At 33.8% G+C, this 21,737-nt stretch overlaps 2 protein-coding genes across 4 annotated transcripts in view; one reads left to right on the top strand and one right to left on the bottom strand.

Moving 5' to 3' along the window:
- Window positions 1–362: 362 nt before the first annotated feature.
- Window positions 363–9,918, bottom strand: Gnpnat (glucosamine 6-phosphate N-acetyltransferase). 2 transcript variants are annotated; one of them, XM_069825826.1, is made up of 6 exons: window positions 9,780–9,918; window positions 9,118–9,274; window positions 8,331–8,393; window positions 6,455–6,585; window positions 3,457–3,518; window positions 363–3,365 (listed from the first exon to the last, which is right to left on the bottom strand). In XM_069825826.1, exons 1-6 carry the CDS (start codon window positions 9,795–9,797, stop codon window positions 3,203–3,205), a joined length of 594 nt encoding a protein of 197 aa, XP_069681927.1. In that variant the 5' UTR covers window positions 9,798–9,918; the 3' UTR covers window positions 363–3,202. The 2 variants fall into 2 exon arrangements, with proteins under 2 accessions (XP_069681927.1, XP_069681928.1); XM_069825827.1 differs by lacking the exon at window positions 8,331–8,393.
- Window positions 9,919–10,009: 91 nt separating this feature from the next.
- The window catches only part of pic (DNA damage-binding protein pic), a 43,634-nt gene continuing 31,906 nt past the window's right edge, over window positions 10,010–21,737 (top strand). Inside the window, exons 1-7 of one of the 2 annotated variants that reach the window (XM_069825811.1) lie at window positions 10,010–10,333; window positions 12,877–13,025; window positions 16,805–17,067; window positions 19,583–19,721; window positions 20,337–20,486; window positions 21,203–21,356; window positions 21,439–21,660. In XM_069825811.1, coding sequence (XP_069681912.1) covers window positions 10,273–10,333; window positions 12,877–13,025; window positions 16,805–17,067; window positions 19,583–19,721; window positions 20,337–20,486; window positions 21,203–21,356; window positions 21,439–21,660 — 1,138 coding nt within the window. In that variant the 5' untranslated portion in view covers window positions 10,010–10,272. The remainder of the gene's footprint in view (window positions 10,334–12,876; window positions 13,026–16,804; window positions 17,068–19,582; window positions 19,722–20,336; window positions 20,487–21,202; window positions 21,357–21,438; window positions 21,661–21,737) is intronic. The other variant, XM_069825812.1, reaches the window with a different exon arrangement.

The raw sequence follows: 21,737 nt of genomic DNA, 5'->3' as shown, positions 1-21,737 counted from the left end.
CTGATGCTCTCTGACATGGACATGGATATCATTCGTGGACAAGAGTGAAGGGAGACACAAATAGGGTATAGGCCATTCGGTATGTCGTGAAACCTACCTGCACATGAGGGGAAGGAAGAAGTGGACTGAGAAGCTTCCCTCCCTCACTATGCTTCGACTTGCAAGCTAGCTGGCTTGCTTACCCCCACCATAAGATTCTTACTATGAGCTACAGCACACAAATGCATTTGGTTTCATGAGATAACGAATGACCTGTATAAAATGGTATTTTTTAAAACATTTTTGCTATAAGTACAAAAAGAATTAATGCTCTAATTTCATATCTCTAGTCATAGCCTTGGTTATGGAAACTATAAACTACATTTTCGTACTTTATATTTCTTTTATTCTACTCAAGTTATATTTTATATTACATCGCTGTTTCTCGATGTATACATGATATTGTAATCTGTGTTATTAACAGGGAGCGAAACTTAGTGCCCGATAGGAGAGAGGCAAGTGGTTTTAGGTTAACTGTGTTCTAAAGTCCCTCTATTGTGTACAATAGAAGGCGGTGTGGGTCGGGTCATGCCCCCCCCCCTCCCGTTGAACTCGAAAGAATATTATATTTCGTGCTTTATCTCTAATTAGTTGTAAGATAATCACTATAATTTCGCATAAATTAAAAAGCGAGTTTTACGTAAGAAAAATAACCCTATATTACATATTTTTTATTATTATTTTTTTATTGGGTTATTTTACGACACTGTATCAACATCCAGGTTATTTAGCATCTGGATGAAATGAAGGTGATAATGACGGTGAAATGAGTCCGGGGTCCAGCACCGAAAGTTACCCAGCATTTGCTCGTATTGGGTTGAGGGAAAACCCCAGAAAAAACCTCAACCAGGTAACTTACCCCGATCGGGATTCGAACCCGGGCCACCTGGTTTCGCAGCCAGACACGCTGACTGTTATTCCACAGGTGTGGACCATATATTACATATTAGGCATCAAAGTAATGATAAAAAATGTTTCATACAACAATGTGTTCTACACATTAAAATTAAACACAACTTCATAACACTGAGAGAGAAAAAAAACATTATTTGTATTATGTAACATCTGCTGTTCCTATTTGTGGAATGAAAGCATAGCAGCAGTGACAATATTACTTCCTTTCATTCTGTGCCTATGGTCACTAACATTTAAATCATACATTGAGAAAATCCTTTCTGTATCAACAGATGCACAAGGAACCCAGACACATTTCAACACAGCAGATGTACATTCAGGGTAATGCTCGTAATGCCTCAATCACGTCAGCTTTAACATTGAAAGTGTTGGATGATTATTTAAAAACTATTTCTTTCAGAGTTACAAATGCTACACTGCAATCAGTACTTTCTATATCCTTGAATTAACTCATTGTTTTAATCCTTTCTGTGAATGCATTAACATTATCAACATTTATCTGCACAATATTTGCTGGGTTGAATAATTTATTTAAATTTACAAACAATGAATAAGAATCATGTAACTATTATTTTTCAGTTTTCTGAATCAGCAGTTTACTGACATGCTTAAATAATTCTTATATTTCAGTCTTTAAGTCCAAACTGAAATAATTAATTTGCCTACCAACTTCATTACTATATTACATTACCAGAAATAACTATATTCATTTTACGCTTCATGTCATACGAAAATCTGTGGTCTCTGCCTATCCCTTTCCACAGCTGACCATGACTACTCACAAGCAAGTAAACAAACCCATACTTATAGTAAAGTAACAGAAAATCTGTTTCATCGGACAACAAGTTTCGCTGCCTGGTTCTTAAGAATAAGATCTTAAAATCAGAATTAACAATTGCATAGAACTATATATATATATATATATATGTGTGTGTGTGTGTATAGAACTAATACTTTTCAGTAAGCTCTTATCGTTAATTGACTATTGCGAATTTGAAGTGAGGTTGTACCCTATTTCGAGAAGTCTAAAGAAGGTTATGCAATTATATCCATATACTGGTACTGTATAATCTAAATTATTACGATACAACTTTAGGGTACTAAAATGATTAAATAATATAAATAAATTAATATTATTAAAACAAAGTCAAAAATAATAAATTTAAATAGCTATTTACTTGGCAATCAAACTACGTAATACATGTAGGAAAACTTGCCACGTTACATTTTTTATTCCTAATAAAAATACAATCATTCACATAATAGTAGCATACTGCAGAAATTTCATATATGTTTACACATGACAACTCCAGGGAAAGAAATTTCATATTGTAAGTTTATTCTTATTAAAAGTTACAACCAATTGCATGTAATTTCAAAACTTAACAATTGAGACATGCGTCTTAGCAAAGAAACATGCTGTGCTCTTCATGAAAGTTTTGTACTGTATTTGGTCAGAAAATAGCAGATAATGAGCATGAGAACTGAGATTTTCAAAATCTAATAGTCTGAAGAAAAAAAAATATATATTCAGAACTGGAATTTTTTGGTCTTGGAAATACATGCTCTGATTATACATTCTTGAATATTGTCTAACGAATGTTGTAGTGGAAAAAAAAATCATATTTACCAATAAGTTAAACCAGAGGTCGTTATATTTAAGGGGAAGGACCTACAAGAAATCTCTTTTCTCATATTATTTTAAGTACAGCCTCTATTTCCCTAACATAGCTTCATATCAATGTATGAAGGCTTTTCAATAACTTAAAACATTTTCACTTTTGCCCCTTGTGGTACAGTCACAGACATAAAAAAATACAAAAAATGCCTTATTCTAAAGAAAATTTTTTAACTCATAATTTAATTTGCAATTTGACAATTTCCTCATACAGAATTATTCATGCATAATGTGAGAATATGCCCAGAAAATGTTATTCAGTTATCTCTATTATTGTCTGAGATATTACATATTAAATGTTGAAAAATGTAAAATAAAAAAACTCTGGATATTCAACGAAGAAGTTTGAGCACAGAGTAAAGGGACTGGAGTGCAGCGGCTATTTAAAAATGGCGTAGAATCAATTATTTTCTTTCTAACGACCTTAAAATTTCGCTCAAATGAAGTCAATACTATGAAGTATTTTTAGGCTAAAAATGAAAAAGAAATGTTAATTTTGACACACATTTGATCATTCCTGTAGGTCCTTCCCCATAAGAAGGAGAACTAAGTCTCTCACAACTTTGATTGTCACAACTTTGAGTTTTCAAAGCGGATTTGCATGTAGTTGGAGCTGCCAGACTCAAGACGATAACCTAGCCCAGTGTAGAACTGAATCATTCTGTCTTTGCAGTCGAGTGTAATTTTATAACAATGAAGATGCTGGGCAAGCAGTGTGATGGTTGTTATAATCCTGTAACATTCATATTATATATGTACTGCATGTTTCATTCTGACATAAGACATTCATGATAGACTAAAATGTAATCTAGACAGATACTTACAATTTGCCAAGCTGCTTCCCACGGTAGTCGTCACTCACAACTACGTCCTCTAGGCGTCCTCTCTGTAAGCAGAAAGCAGTAATTGTGAGTTTATATTCCTTTCCTTCAATTTCACTGTCACTAGCTCATAAATTTCATGAGCATGACTGTTCACATAATTTACACTGCTAAATGATGACCGATTTTGAAGCTACCTACATTAATCATCTCAAGTACTGTAATAGTATATTAAGATACAAAGTTGAGAAGTGTTTTTTGCAAAATCGAGAGCGAGTTTTTCAGTTTCCGAGATTTTGTAATGCATTTCACAAACGTGTATTGTACAACATTTTTTTGCATGATCATAATTTTAATACATCTTGATTACATAACTTTTAACACCGTATCACTTCGGAATATGTATGGTAAGACTTTCCTGTGTTAAATTTCAACGTATTTCAATATTTTTAAATTTTCAAATACAATATATTTTGCATTGAAAATTTGGAGGAATATTATTCCAAAGCTTTCGCAAAACTATATTGTAATGGTAACTAAGTAACAATAAGTGCACTGTAATGGGTCTATTTCAGTATAGTTTTATGTTATGAAGAATAGTTTCTCTAGCAACAAGTTTCTGTGTAGGAATTCTAACTTTCAATGCCTACCGACAATAGCTATAAATACAACAAAAAACACGATCTTGCAAAAAAAGCATTTTCCTGAAAGACAGGATGAAAAACAAGTGAAAAAAATGTTTGTAACGACCAACAAGTAGGAACTCCTTTCTCGCCCAAAGTCTAATCTACACCTCTTCTTTAAAAATCTCAATTGGAATAGATAGTCACAAACTGGATATTAAGCTAGTGTGTTACTCTGCATCTAGCCCCTAGTAATTTCATGCATCAAATTCTTACTATGACAAAAACTTTTATTTACAGAGTGTGCCAAAATGGTAACTCTATTGAAACATTTCTTATTATTAAACCTAATTGTCTTAAAAATATAAATAATTATTTCTTCTTTTCAAATTATTGGTTCATTCTAATGAAACCTGGCCATCGCTAATATAAAGAACGAATTTAAAGTTACTGCTTAATACTCACCATGGTTATTAACACACTTCACCCACTGTAACTGATACCAGCTTCATAGAATCTCTATGGTGAACAGCATTTTGTACTGCTCTCCACGATGGAAATGTGATTCCCTTCAGATTTTTCTTCAAATCTCAAAAAATATGGAAATCGCATGGAGATAATGTCTGAGCTGTAAGGAAAGTGTGATAGTATTTCTCAACGAAGCCTTTCAACTCAGCCTTCTTAATCTGACAGTGTGAGCTTGAAGATTATCATGGAGTAAAATCACTCTTCTTCAAAAGACCTGGACGTTTATTCATGATAATTTGTCTAAGATGCCCGAAGTTGTCTGTATACCACGGGTATTGATCGTTTGTCCACATTCCAGAAATTCCACTAGCAATGAACTTCAATAATCGAAAAAAAAAAAAAAAAGATAACATCACTTTCCCTGCATTTCTTTCAGCTTGAGCTTTTTAGAGCAAGGATCTGGTGTGTTTCCATTTCATGGTAGACCAATGGCGGGGTGTGGCTCAAAATGAAGGCACCAGGACTCATCACCTGTCACAATCCAATGCAAGAACTGAGCACTTGGTATCGTCTGAGGTTCTATTCGCAAATTCTCACATGTTCGGCTTTCTGCTCAGCAGTTAAAGAAAGTGGCACATTGCATGCAAACTTTGCAATATTGCAGGTGTTTATGGAGAATTTTATGGATACTTCCCTGGCTGATATGCAGTAATAAACTAAGTTCGCTTCTTGTAATTCCCTGTTCTGTCAGACAAGAGCATAAAAATGTTGAATTGAATTTGGCATGATAGTCTTGAGTGCTTGCCCTGGTTATAAATTATCTTGTAGAGATGTTCGGCTAGATCAGAACCATGTACACCAATCCCTTACAACTGATTTCTCTAGACATATCTCTCCATATACTGAAACCATTCTGTGATGGATTTCAGCAGGTGTGCGCCCTTTTGCAGTCAAAAAATAATTATAGCATTCTGTTCACTTTTGGAAGCTTCCATCTTATACCATTCACTTTTCTTTATTGATTTATTCAGAGCAACAATGACAGGTATGCCACGCACAACTACCAATAGAAAGTCTATAATCACTGCTCCTAAAGTGAACTTCGGCTCATACTCCTGTTGCACATAGTAAGCCTTGGCTGACTTTCATTTGAACCAACCAAATGTATTGAAAATTAACATGCAAACTAGCCAGTTATATATAGTATATACAAGATATGCAAAAAAAATACAAAATCATAAGGTGACTGTAGAACACCAATGCAGACATTTTCCATTAAGCAGTGCATGTCCAATTGTACATAATTTGAAAACTTGTCCCATCATAGTTTTGCAGCGTTGGTGACTTGTGAAGATAGAGGTGGCATGTACCGAATGTTGCTTCTGATTGTGTGACATTTGTAGCAGTGCAAAACATTCAAGACAAACTGCACATTTTCATAGGCAATTGGCAGATACAGTCTTCACGTACCCTTAGAACTTTTCTACTCTTACTAATAGTATCCTCAAATTCGTCATGTGGACAATAAAGTAAGACATCAAAATTCTTTATCAACATGTGCCATGAAGGTTGAGGGGCAAAACATCATTTAATGGGACATGTATTGCTTAATGAAAAATACTTGATCCACCTTATCATTTCGTAATATTTTTTCTGAACATCCTGTAAAATGAAGGCAAAAATAATAAACGTAAATACTCTTAAATCATTTTAAATGTGAAATTAAAATTTGTATAGTGAGCTATTCGGAGATTCATTACTTTATCACATTTAATGAGCCATGTTTCATATTATCTAACACCTAATTTAAGTTTCAAAACATTATTTTTGATAATATGTTGTCAATTCTGAAGGAAAACAAAAATAAGAATATATATTTTTTTAGTGAATTGTTATACAAACTGTCTTACCACTGCACACTCATGAATGAACTTCTGTTCCACAACCAAAGTGGCAGAGCCCACAATCTGATTTTTCTCCAGATCCTCTATTACTGTCACATAGTATGTATTGGGGCATGCCTTCATCGCCAAATATCGACCTGCAAAACCATGTATGATATTTTATTTTCAAGAAGAATGATTAATATTACACTATAGATGTACTTAGGTTTAATCTTCATCAAACTTCTCAAGGGAATGTAAGAGAAAGTATAGCATCTCTTATAACCTCATCTTGCTATTTCCGGCTTCTCCTTCACATAGTATGTTCTGTCCTTACAACTAGGCTCTAGGGTCCAACTCACAGTAGAATAACTGTTCTATAATCAAGATAGAAAATACTGTTGACAGTCTGGCGAAAGCTTAAGAGGCACACTCAGTACTAGACTGCCTGGTGCTCACCTTGTAATCTTCCTCAAATAATTCTCAATATATGTTAACTGACAAAAAATACATGCCAAAGGAAAGAAAAGCTTATGTTTTCTCCTTTAATATTGTATTCTGTGAACAGGACGATTTCTTCAGTCAGTGGATAAAGGAAAATGAAGTCGGCATTACTCACAGACACTATCCATACCACAATGATATAAAGAGTTCCACAAAATATGTAGTGGGAATCGTGGGAAACATGACAAAATGGACATGATGAAAACCGTCAGCAGTCTTTGATGACTTGTAAATTCTGGGCTCTATATTGGAGTGGCGAGCCGGTGAGTAGCTACGCAACACTCATACACTATGTGGTATCAGCATATTGTTTCAAAGGGTAGAAGAAACGACGACTCAATATAAAGAGCTTGAATGAATCAAGTAGTGCATGCTGGTAGCCTGAGAACTCGAGTACCGGAAACAATTTAATACTTTGTTTATTTAATGTATTACAGAAAGTTTTGAATTTCTTACATTTATGACATATTACGCATTTTTACGCATCGTATAGAAATTGTTTTTTACACATAACTTCCCAACCCGGATTAGGACTATAACAGGCCTAAGATGTAAAATGACTATCATAGTGATTATGACGAGGATGATAATGAGGAGGAGGAGGAGAAGGATGACGACGACGAGAAACAAATTCCAGCACACTGCACTCAAAATGTTTTTGTCTCATAAACAAATTAATATTCTATCATAAACACGCTGAAGTTTATAATTTCTCATTGCCAATGTAGAGAATGTGGGTGCACTGTTAGCCAAGCACTGAAAGTGCCGGCTTTCCACACTGATAACCCAGGTTCGAATACTGATTGGTCCAAGTGGAATTTGTGGTGGGGAAAGACAGTGTTCAGTAGTAGATTTTCACTGGGTACTCCCATTTCCTCTACCGATATTCCACTATTGCTGCATTAATCATCATACCGCTGTGCCGAAGACCACGTCCCATGGTGAACTAGTGGTAACATTTCGGTAGCAAAGAGTCTACGAGTTCGACGCGACATCATAGTAATACAATAATAGATTCACTGGCAAGTTTTTCCTGCACCCTTGGTGCCAGTGAAGGAGTTTCTTCTGTCTGTTTACATACCTAACGCGTGTACTTATATCCAAAAGTCTAAAATAACGGTTTTATCACGACAGATTCCTACTTTTTTGTATGTAGGCCTAATGAATAGCCAATAAATCGTATGTCCATTAAACCATAAACACAGCTCTGGCAATATTTTTTCTCGCATACAAATCATTTAAAGACTTGTTCATATAAAACTACAGGTCTTAATGATATCAGATTTCATAAGAATTGTGTGAATTCTTCCCGACACAGTGAAAGCTTGGGCAGGGCCAACGAGTTACGATAGCCTTGAGAATTCAACTTCCCGATTTCAGAGGCAATGTTACTACATACTGAGGAATTGCTCCCTGGAGACATCGCCGACCTTGGTAAGCTGGCCAAGCAAGCAGACAAAACCTGGTGAAAAAAAAAAATCCTGTTATATGTAAACGTATGAACATCACATATTATGTTTCCTTTATATCGTAACCAACAGCCAATTTCTGGCGTAAAATATGAATTTGATTTAAATATTAACATTAAAAAATAAAATAAAGATGAAAACTGTAGGCTACTGCAAACAACTGACTGAAATAAAACAAAATAAAATATTTAGTGTTAGTAACTAGAACTAATTAATTCATACGTCTCGATAAAACTACATGAACTTATTTTTTTTACTTGGTTATTTAACGACGCTGTATAAACTACTGGATTATTTAGCGTCAATGGAATTTGTGATAGCGAGATGATATTTGGCGAGATGAGGCCGAGGATTCGCCATAGATTACCTGACATTCGCTTTACGGTTGGGAAAAACCAAACCAGGTAATCAGCCCAAGTGGGAATTGAACCCACACCCGACGTAACTTCGGATCAGCAGGCAAACGCATTACCGCCTGAGCTACGCCGGTGACTATAAACTGAAATTAAATTTTATTATTTATTTCTATTTTCATAATATGGAGAAATTCATGAGTTACCCATTAAGTCAGAAACATTTAGAAGGTTGCTTCTTAACATTTTAATGCTATAAAATGAAGATGATTTCACTATGTGAACTTAAAGAGGTAAGGTACTTCAAAGACCAATCATAGTTAAATCTACTAAAAATTTATACCGTAATATTTAATTGCATCACCTTTATCATAATCTGCTGGACAAAGGGGTCTTACAACCAATCCTTGACCCGGGTTACTTGCAGAAATAGCAGGATCAAACTTTGTAGAACTCTGAGAGAAGTCTAGTCTCTTTAAAAGTTCCGGATCATACAAAGGTTCTGTACTTAATGTATCATTCTGCAAACCAAGAAATTTTAAACAGCAACTACACATGAACCCATCTGTAACTAAATAAGCAACCAGCTTTGCAAACTCGAGCAAACTTTTTCAGGCTGAAGTAATAAATAAAAATGTAAAGGGATTAATGTTTTATTGCATATGACTTAACAAGAAAAAGTTTTATGATGGTAAGTACTTTTTTTTTTGTCTTTGCACTGTGTTATAGATACAAAAATATCATAAAAGAATCGTTTAAATGATATAATGTTTGAAGTTGTAAAGAACAGGTGTACCTATGACAGATTGCTTCACATATTACCAAGTTGCCAAGTACTACTATTTAATCAGTCCGCATACTTTCAGACGAATGTCATAGCTTATCCCAATATACCTTATCTAATACTGCGTTTATCTTTTACATTAGAAGTGTCAAATGAATGCAAAACTTTGAAGTTATTCCATCTTATTATCATTTATAGATTTCCAAAACTTACTTATTTACGCAAATAACATATTGTTTTACCTCGTCATGGGAGCCCATGTCACACTTTCTAATTGAAGAAACAATTATTGCCCTTGTCGCACGCCACGGAAAAAGAAAACTACCTATCACACCGGAGTGATCGTCACCTTGCACCAATCCTGTTCACCTTACCTCTAAAATGCCACAAGACCATTCAGAACTGTCACCTTAGCCACGTGCCAAGCTATAGGCAGACGACAAAGCAGTGTCACCAACTTCATTCATTATTAATCATAATCAGAAGAGCATGAAATTAGTATGTACCGTTCAATTTAAGCATCCCTTCACACATAATTATGAAGCACTTGTGTATTTCTAAAACGTTTACGTTGTATATAAAATTTTATATACATATATCTATATTACTTTATGTTGGTTGCTCTGTAAATCGATACATAGACAACTCGAAACAACGAGATCGATAGCACCACAAGCGAACAGATATGCGAAAGTTGATTAAAATTTGTATATTTAACCATAAATAATCAGAATAATGTCTCATCACTACGTTGTTACAGCACACAAACCAACAGCGGTTACAGCATGTGTAACAGGTAAGATGGAATGTTATGTAAAATAAAAAATAGTATAGTACATTCGAAACCTATATCAATCAGAACTTGTTTTTGTGACTAACTCATGTTCAGTTTTGGCAAGACCAAGAATGTATAAATTGAATAAATAGTAGTATAATTAACAGATATGTTGTATATAATTGGATTATTTAAGGAATTGAATTAATTTATATCTCGCAGAAGTGATAAATTTAGTATGAAACATGTACCGTCTCTAATATGATACGGCTATTCTTAGCAACACAATGCTTCACATTTTATTTTGTTATATTAAAACTGTTTATTATAGTATTTGTATCAAGAACATGTCGAAATTGTTGGAATGTATTTCCGGCTAGTCCATATGAGAATTGTTTGCTCTTTTGGTTAGCCGACAGTACATAATTAAAAAATTTGTCACCTTGTCCTAACCAAACTTAGTATGCTATACGTTATATTTCTCGTATATGTTTAACATAACATAGGCCTACTCTATACAGTTCTTTAATGTAATATATCATAATGAAAATTTTCGACTTGGCATTAAGACGGGACTAACCTTAACACATAAGTGCAGTACAAAGCCTTTGTAAATACTGGGGAGGGGGGGAATTTATATGAATTAATTAGGGTGATCAATAAGGATGATGTTCTTCATCGACCATGCTTCTTAATCTTTTGTATAGATCATGCCTTCAGAAAATAGCAGAATTGGGTTTAAAAAAAGGCTTTTTATCAACAAAATCTTCAAGATTAAATTTTATTTGCGAATGACCAGAGAGATAATGAAAAACTCTTCAAAGTGTAGGTCCAGAAATATTACTAAGGAATATAATACATTTCAATTTGAAAAATGTACATAATTGCTTATAAAGAAAAGGAGCCAATTATAGTGAAAATTATATTAAATTTGAAGTTGGAAATGAGACAAGAAAATGATATTAATATAAAATTAAGCAGATTTTAGCAGTCTTATGATACATTGAAACGCAGTCTTTTTGATAGGCAAAAATGCTCGAATTAAACTTTATTAAAATTCTATGAATTGGTGTCTATACCATTGTTGTTTTATGGGACTGAACATCAAACTTCATAGAAACACATGAAGAGACTGGAAATAGCAAAAATGCATTCTTACGGGCAATTACAGATAATAGGTACAATATAATTTTATGATAAGTTACCTATATTCTATATCATAGGTTTGATTATAGGGCCTATGGCCTGTTCTGGTTACAAGTAGTCTTTTTAATACAATCAAGATTAAAATATAAATTTTTCTACCCAGTTTTTTTAATGAGCGTCTCTGGAATATTTTCCTTCTGTTCTTGTAATTATGAATAATTTTTGGGAGTCTAAAATTAGGTATTTTTTCTATAAGGACCAACCATTTTCTCTATATTCCTTTAATTTTTTTTGTGTTGATGCCTGTTGCATTTTGATGAATAGCTAATTTTTTAATGTCTGTCTATGAAAATATATTAATACTGTAAATATAATACATATAGGTACAGAGCTAAATAAAACAGTCTAACTATTTGGTAATTTTTTATTCATGGAATCCTGTAATGGCAGAAAGTAGGCCTAATCATAGTCTGAATAGGATAATGGATCAGCGATAAAATGAGAATAATTGCGAAATTATTCAAAAGAAATCTGTCTTACAACCATTTTGCTTATTAGAAATGTCCTAGGTGTGTTAAGGATCGAAACCTACTGATTAAAATGAATTTGGGTTATAAGAAAGGGTAATAATTATGCAGGACGCATTGACCAGGTAACCATCTTTCTCACTCTCATATACAAGCATTTATGTGTGTATTACTGCACATTAGTATCGGACAAGCTCGTGAATTTGATGTGACTGCTTTCCGCAGTAGAGATCCAGGACACATACTTTTATAAATAAATAATTTACAATGTGATGCTGCCTGGTCGATCCTTCCTATATAATTACCTAGGAATGAAGTGTTATTACCTATTTTTAAGTTTGATTCCGTTTCTATTAAATGTAATGCACTAATTACATTTTTCCTATTAGGAGAGAGCTACATATTTTGTATTCTGAATGTAACAGAATTTAGCTACATAAGTTTGAGATTTTAATTTCGATTTTGCGCGACTAACTGTAATAGATATACAGACAAACAGAAAAAAGTATGTTACAATTGGATACTTAACATTAGACAGTCATTTTAACGGACATATCTTGTAAGATTTTTTCGAAACCTGAGCATAGACTGAGACAACTTTGTTTAGTTCACTCTCAGCAAGATCCTTTCTTGTCTCATTTTTAATCGTATTTTCATAACTTTTTATTCCTCCATTATTTGCTGACATAAATCACAACATAAATCATTTTATCGTGTCATGTAGAAAATCCAGAAAAAGTAATTTGTTTATAATATCATTTAATTTATGTTGACTTCTCATAAAGCAAATCAAGTTTATAGCTGTATAGAGTTAATTAATTATAACATTTGCTGTCTTCATCATTTTATAATCTTAATTTGAGGTATAAATAAATTATCTTATGCTTGCAGGAAATTTCACTTCTCCAAGCGATCTGAATCTCATCTTAGCAAAGAACACTCGCTTGGAAATTTACCTTGTCACACCAGAAGGCCTCCGTCCTATCAAAGAAGTTGGTCTATATGGAAAAGTGTCGGTGATGAAATTTTTTAGACCACCAGTAAGTTGTTCAGAATATGAATGCTGTGTAGAATACATGCACATCAATTGAGAAGCAACAAATATGTAAACTAGCCCTTATATAAGCAAATTTAGTTGTATATATTAAATGAAAACTTAAATTTCCATTGCATATTTAGTATATACTTATTTTTATATCTGTCTCAGGATAATGATGTGTACCTGTATTTGGCGAAATATTGCAGAGGTAAAAGAACTGCTTCACTAATTTTTATCCATCACAAATTCTGTTTTTCAGACCAAGAATTAATGTATGCGATCATAATAGAAAGTACACGTGCTAATGATGTAGTAGAAATATATAGTTCTGTTAAGACAACATATATGTACTGATAACACACTAGACTCTCATTCAGAAGGTCACAGGTTGAAACTATGTGGCTGGCAATCTGACTGAGTTTTTCATGATTTCCCTCAAATACTAGATTGGAAATTTACATACCAATTAATCACCATCTTAATCACCATTATTATAATCATTAAAATTTGAAATCAGTTAGAATGAAAACAAGTCATATAATACAGTATAACATATGACAATAGAAATAGAACCACAACAATAGTCCCCAGCCTACTGATAAACTCATACGCAATATGCCTAGATGTTAAAGCATGTATGGTGTAAATAAATTTAACAAAAAAGAAGACATATTTGTACATATATTTCAAGCTGTGTCATATGCAAACGAGACTATGGAATATGAAAATATTCCCCAGTTTTAAGCAACTCAATTTAAGATATTGGCCACTGATGTTAATTACTCAAATGATAGATATTCCTTATATACTTGCAGTAGGATTATGTAAAAAAAAAAAAAAAAAACCTTGGATTGCTGTAGAATATGATGCAATTGCATGACAACCAAGTGATAGATGACGATGATGACATAATATTATATTCTCGCCTATGAAACACATCACGGGATTACCATGGTAAATAGAGGTTATGGGTGGCAACATTTTAAAGAATTAACATTTAGTATCGTAAAATACAGTAGAGCCCTACAGCTCAACTGAAGAATATGTTACACAAGTACATAAACCATAGTATCGCGAAATACAATAGAGTTCTATCACTCACCTGTAGAATGTGATGTGAAAAAAAAAAAGATACATTTTAAAAATATAGTAGAATCCTACTTGAAGCAAATAAAGAGATAGGTTTGGAAGTAAATCCCTAAAAGACAAAGTATATGGTTATGTCTCGTGACCAGAATATTGTACGAAATGGAAATATAAAAATTGGAAATTTATCCTTTGAAGAGGTGGAAAAATTCAAATATCTTGGAGCAATAGTAACAAATATAAATTACACTCGGAAGGAAATTCAATGCAGAATAAATATGGGAATTGTCTAATATTATTTGGTTGAGAAGCTTTTATTATCCAGTCTGCTCTTAAAAAAGTTAGAATTTATAAAACAGTTATATTACTGGTTGTTATAACTTGGACTCTCACTTCGAGAGAGGAACAGAGGTTAAGGATGTTTGTGAATAAGGTGGGACTAAAAGGATGAAGTTACAGGAAAATGGAGAAAGTTACACAACGCAGAACTGCACACATTGTATTCTTCACCTGACATAATTAGAAACATTAAATCCAGACGTTTGAGATGGGTAGGGCATATAGTATTGGGGAGGCCGAGCTGTAGATGGGAGGATAATATTAAAATGGATTTGAGAGAGGTGGGATATGATGGTAGAGACTGAATTAATCTTGCGCAGGATAGGGACCAATGGCTGCTTATGTAAGGATGGCAATGAACCTGCAGGTTCCTTAAAAGCCATAAGTAAGTAGAACCCTACTGCTCAACTGTATAATACGATATTGAAGAATATAAAGTATGAAAACATAGTATCGTAAAATGCAGTAGAGCCTGCCAATAAGCTAAAAAAAAAGAGTGGGTCCAGTACCATACAGGGGCAGTTACGAAATGACACTAAAAGAATACATAGGTACTACATGATATAATAATGAAATATCCCAAATGATATTGCAGAGAGATTGCTCATTTTCGAGAAAAAAATATATGACCAAATACTGTAGAAAAATCTTTTGCATCGAAAAATTTAAATAAACAGGCTTTTCATTACAACCTTTCCTTCCATTCCCTCTCTCTTACTCTTTCCCTCCTTTTTCTGTGCCCCACTACTCTTCCTACCTAATCTAATTTTTACATTGTACTCTACATATCTACTTTATTGACACACGTTTTTACTCACCTTGCCAATGTCAACCCTCGAACCACCAATCATCACTTTTGTACTCCATAGTCCTAATCCCTAGGTTACAAGAAGTGTTATGAAAACATAGTTTGAAATGAATACAAATGTAAAACTTCGGCAGAAATTCAGATGTCACCTCACATGCTGTGTCACACATTACATCACATCTTACAGAGAAAAACACTCCACTTCATCACACAACAGCAATTTCTCCTAATATACACTCTTAAAGACCACACCTGTGGAGTAATGGTCAGCACGTCTGGCCGCAAAACCAGGTGGCCCTGGTTCGAACCTCAGTCGGGGCAAGTTACCTGGTTGAGGTTTTTTCTGGGGTTTTCACTCAACCCAATACGAGCAAATGCTGGGTGACTTTCGGTGCTGGACCCCGGACTCATTTCACCGGCATTATCACCTTCATTTCATTCAGATGCTAAATAACCTAGATGTTGATACAGTGTCGTAAAATAACCCAATAAAATAAAAATAAAATACACTCTTAAAAACACCTAACCTTTCTCTAACCTTTGTAAAACCCTATCCTGTCACTAATTTACACCCTTCATCAATCCCTAACCTTTCACTAATATCCGTCCTAGTAATTAACCTAACATTATAAGTCTGTGTTGGCAAAACTGCAATCAGTGATGCCATGAGCTGGTGATCTACGCTTTCCGTACCATCCATTATGAAAACACGCAGTAGGATATAAAATGATCTGATCGTTACAATACAATATACATCACATACATACAAAAAATGGACTATAATATTCTCAAACACGAAAATGGTGTAGCACTAAGAACATTGTATTTCATAACCTCAGCACCATAACATAACCTACTACAATATTACAATATAGCATATCAAAACCATCGCCTCAAAAAAAAAAAAAAAACACGTTTATCAGTGTTAAATGAATATTACATTAATACAAAATACCAAAATATCAATTTGCCATTGCCCTTATATGAGTACCCTATCTAAATTAATATATAAAAAAAAATAATTATCTTGTTACTAATCTCTAACTCCTCATGAAACCCCACTTAACCTTGTCAATGACAGTGAGGTCCTATCTTGTCACTGATCTATCTCCTCATCAAACTCTACCTAATCTTATTAATGACAGTGGAGTTCCATCTTGTCATTAATCTATATCGTTATGACTGTCCAGGTTAATTGTTAAGTGAGGTACAATGAATGTATGGAAAAAATAAATCAGATTCTTAGCTACAAAATTGTAAAAGCCAAGTGATTTGGATGAAGAGAAGTGCACAAAATATTATAGCTGAAAAAGTGACTTTAAAGTTAATACTTCAAGAGCACGGACCTTTAATTATGACTTCATTAGGAGGGTTTCCAATTGTCTACGCACTTGAAATTTTGGAAAAGTGTAGAGTAATTAGGAACGACTTACGGAGGGGGGGGGAATCAATTTTTTTTACCAAAAAATGTCTTATTTTCTCTATAGGCCTCTATTAAAGAATATAACAATAGTAATAAAAATAATAATTTCTTTGTTCTTTTACAGCATGAGAAGAAGGATCTTCTTTTTATCGTAACTGCTCGCTATAATGCAATGATCCTTGAGTGTGTGGGAGAAGGTGACAATTTGGAGATTATTACGAAGGCTCATGGTAATGTGGCTGATCGTATAGGAAAACCCTCAGAAACTGGAATTATTGCAGTTATTGACCCTGAGGCAAGAGTGATTGGCTTGCGATTGTATGATGGACTTTTTAAGATCATCCCCCTGGAGAAAGATAATAGTGAACTCAAAGCCTCAAGCATAAGGTAATAGCTTTCTTTCAGAATATCCACAAAAAGTAAACGTGCATTATATGCAATCTTTCTTCTCTGTTCTTCCAAGTTTTTTCTCTAGGCTGAAATTATTTTTAATAGGTTCGTTCCAACAAGCGGTTCATGAATCAGTTCATGTACGGTTCCTGTACCATCTTATGCGCATGCGCTAGTTGAGCATCTACTATGGGATTGAAACTGGACTGGACGCTGTTAGAAAGCTTTCGCAGATCGTTATGTACTAAATCCAGAGATGCTATAACTGTGATCATCTTTGCTAAGAACGGGATGCTTAATTATTATCGTTTCGCAGCTAATTCTAATTGCAGAAAATAGAATTTCGATCATTTTCTATAAAAAGATGACAAAAATATGGAAGGCAAGAATTCCGATAATTCAATGTCGTGTACTGGGGGACTCTCATCTAAAAATAGTTCTTTTTTTAATTATTAATGTATGTACGTTATTTATTATACTTTTAATCAAAGCTGCATGTTGAAATTGTAATTAACTGTTTCAATACCCAAATAATTTCCATTCCCTTTCTTTTTGGCGAAAATTTAAATTAAATCTCTAGTTTTATTATTCGTCTGTACTGTCACTTTTCATCTTTAACCTTAATGACGTGAACAGTCGATCATGTCTTTCTTCAGTATCCAGGAGACATTGGTGAGCTTATGCGCATGCGCGTCTTGTGTACTCTTCCGTACATGCCTCAATCCATGGACTATTTTTGACCATTCCGAACCCGTGTCAAAAGCTTGTTGGAACGCCCGACTGCAGTACATGTTTCCGGTTCAGGACTGGTTCGGATTGTGTTGGAATGCTTTTTTTGTACTGCGCATGCTCACAATGGTTACGGACGGCTCCTGACTGTTGTTGGAACGAACCTAATAATTTTTTTTACATCTTTATTCAAAATGGAGGTGTGCATGAATAAAAACAATTTTGCCCCACTTTCTTTTCGCAATTTAAGCTCTAGATTACATACATTCTCCATTCTTATGAATATTTATGTTGTTTTTTTTAACAATTTATGACTCTCTTTCTCTTTTTTGCTTCTAAGAATGAATGATGCCATTGCATTGATGGATATTCCATTTATCCTGAAGAAATGAAGTAAATATGACCACTTGAACATTGCTTTCATTTACACCGTATCTGTTATTTAATCTTAAGTAATAACTTCCTTTAAGTTTTGAAATTATTGGAAAATCGTAAATCTCAACTTACATTATTTGGACTCCTACAAAATATTTCGTAACTTCATGTACATACTACCGAGTTTTATGAATTAACTGATAAGGACAGTAAAATAAATAACATATCTAGAGTATGTTGGATTTTTCTACGTACCTCTTTGACCATGTTTCCACTAGTTCATTTATCTCCGTACTGGACCTATTATGAGTTCATGACATGAGAGATGAGATCTGAATTCTTTTCTATGAATATAAATTAATGAAATCTTCGAATAGAAACCTATTTTTATATGTTATTTACATTACAAATAAGAATGCAAATAATAAGGTATGACATTGTAATGATTGTCAGTAGGACTTTTTACATTGTAAAATAATGGTTAGAGTACCTTATTTGTCTGAATTCACCACTTTGACATTAATTGGTTAGTGATTTTGGGTTTTTTAATTTTTCCAACATTTCAAAACTTCTTACAAGTTTCATCTTCAGAGAAATATTACTCGAGACCTGAAAGGGTAGTAGCAGGATAGACAATTCTCTCAGGTCTTGAGTGATGTTATCCTGAAAATGGAACTTTTAAGCATCTCCAAAATGTTGGGGAAATTAGATTTCAGTACATGGTACAACAAAGCTTCTCAGGTTTTGAGCAGAACTATCATGGAACCCGTAAATAGTTCTGAAGTTTTATGGAGATTACTGTAAATATCAAAATACAGTTGCAAAACACAAAATCTTTACTACAAACAGGTATTGCCAAAACACACAATGAAATTAATGGTGGTTCTGAAAAATAATACTAAGTATGTTTAAATGTGTAACGTACATGAAGGAAGTTATTCTTTCATTATTTGTTAATAATAATAATAATAATAATAATAATAATTTCTCAGAAAGAAAGGGAGACATTTGCTTGACAAACCAGGTGATTATTCAGATTCAGATTACAATACAATATAAGAATTTAATTTAACTAATTAACATGAAAACGGTACTGATTTGGTAAGTAACATTACTAACTACTCATTTAAAACTGCAACACAATTCCGATATAATAACAACATTAATATGTAGAATACAAATGAGGATTTTGTATAAGTATGGAGTCCTTTAGAATTTGGAGATAAACACTTTCAATATCATGCTGCAGTATACCTAGAGATTTCAAATAACTGTTAGTGTATTTAAAACAACTTTCCTGAGCTTCGAAAAAAAGACCCTTAAACTCCCATGCATGTACATGTATCAAATGATCATGATTTCTTTTTTTGGCATATTAAGATGAAAATCAATTTTCTAAATATTGCAGGATGGAAGAATTACAAGTGCAGGACTTAGAATTTTTACATGGTTGTCCAAACCCAACCATTATCTTGATTCATCAAGATTTAAATGGTCGTCATGTTAAGACTCATGAAATCTCATTACGAGATAAGGAATTTGTCAAGGTATGTAATTGTGAAGGTAATATTATAATTTGGGGATGTGGGTCAGCATTATAAAGTGATTTAAAAGTAATTGTGCAGCGCATCTTATATTCAGTTCAGGTTTTTAAATGAACTTGACATGATTATCCATATTGAAAATACTGAAAAATTTACACTAGTGCATAGAAAAATTAGAATAAGTGACAGTGTGACGTTTTCAATGAGGAAACTATATCAGATCTCAATTTATGGAAAGGAAAGTGGAAGTCGAGAAAAATTAAGAGGACAGTTGTGGGGAGGGAACTTTCAGAAAAATCAAGAAAGAAACAACATTAAAGATTTCACAGCACTTCATCATCTGCAATACCCATTCTGCAATAATGGAACAGGACCACTTCATTCCGTGTTCAGTAGTTAGACTGGAATGAAACACTGTGATCAACTTCTCAGAGCTGCATTGGATACAAGAAGAATAGGACAGCACCAAAAGTCTGAGAATAAATTATGCCACTCCATGTACTGACTTGTAATATTTATAAATATTATTAATTTCTTTTCAAAACTTTCTTTTAATTCACTATTTATTTACACTCAAATACACCTAGGACAATTGAAGAAGATTTTTTTCTTCTATAGATCCCTTGGAAACAAGACAATGTGGAAACAGAAGCTTCAATGGTAATTCCAGTGCCAGAACCATTGTGTGGTGCAATTATCATTGGGCAGGAGTCAATATTGTACCATGATGGCACTACATATGTGGCTGTAGCGCCTCCAGTCATCAAGGTGAGTGCAGTAGGGATAGTGAGGTGTTAACATGTTGTATAAAATTGTCGAACATAAAATAATTTTTAGACGTCTATTATAGGTGTGATTTTTAATGTTTGTAAAAAAATCTCCAATTGCGAAATATATTAATTTCCATTATTTTATGTGTGAAGACCCAATGTGGGATAAAGCTTTGTCGAATTATGGACACAGTATGCATATTCCACATGTTAATTCAAGTCAGGACTTAAAAACAAGATTGTTAGTAATTAGCAACCAATGTATTCTTTCATATATTTGTGTTGCTTGGAATATAACTAGTGATTGTTGTACCTGCTTGTAGACCCATGTGTCACAAGTTCAAATGCAGTTGAGGATAACAGATTTTTAGGACGAAAAATTTCAGAAGATGCTTCCTGTAGGAGGTAAACAAAGTTGAGGTTCATAATGTCTAAGTTACAGAAATTTATGAATTGATATTGTACTAATTAATATCATAAGCGAACTCTCAAGCTGGCAATTGTACAATCCACACACAGTTACTACTTTCATTTGCAGATGCACTGCTGTCTGTCCCCTTTGGTGTTTAAAAGTACAAATGATGTGAAGTTCCCTATGAGACACATTCACTAAGATGTGAGATGTAATTTCTAATCTATTAGGGTTTATGAAATTTGTCTTGCTTCTCTCTCCACTTTCATTGACGTACGAAATGTATTTATTATTTCCTACAGCAAAGTACTATAGTATGCTATGCTCAAGTGGATTCCAATGGAGCCCGGTATCTGCTTGGTGACATGGCAGGCCACTTATTCATGTTGTTACTTGAACAGGAGGAGAAGATGGATGGTACTCTTACTGTAAAAGACCTCAAAGTGGAATGCTTAGGTGAGTGACATCTGCACTTCAAACAGTTACAAGCATATGTTCACTTACTCGACTCTAATGGTTTACTGTTTGCTGGCTACAGGTGAAATTAGTGTTCCTGAGTGCATCACATATCTGGATAATGGTGTGCTTTTCATTGGCTCACGTCTTGGAGACTCACAACTTATCAAACTGAATGTCAAGCAAGATGAGGGTGGTTCTTATGTCAGTACAATGGAAACATTCACCAACCTTGCTCCAATAGTTGACATGGTGGTGGTAGATCTGGAGCGTCAAGGACAAGGACAGCTTGTGACCTGTTCAGGTAAACTAAATATCCTATACAGTGGCGGCGCTAGGATTTGCAAGGTCTTAGGCAAGTAGTGTATTAACTACTCACCA

The sequence above is a fragment of the Periplaneta americana genome, chromosome 5 (genome assembly GCF_040183065.1).
Source record: "Periplaneta americana isolate PAMFEO1 chromosome 5, P.americana_PAMFEO1_priV1, whole genome shotgun sequence".
In the NCBI taxonomy this organism is placed as follows: domain Eukaryota; kingdom Metazoa; phylum Arthropoda; class Insecta; order Blattodea; family Blattidae; genus Periplaneta; species Periplaneta americana.
Note: the sequence above shows the minus strand (reverse complement) of the source record. Positions and strands in the feature narration are given on the sequence as shown.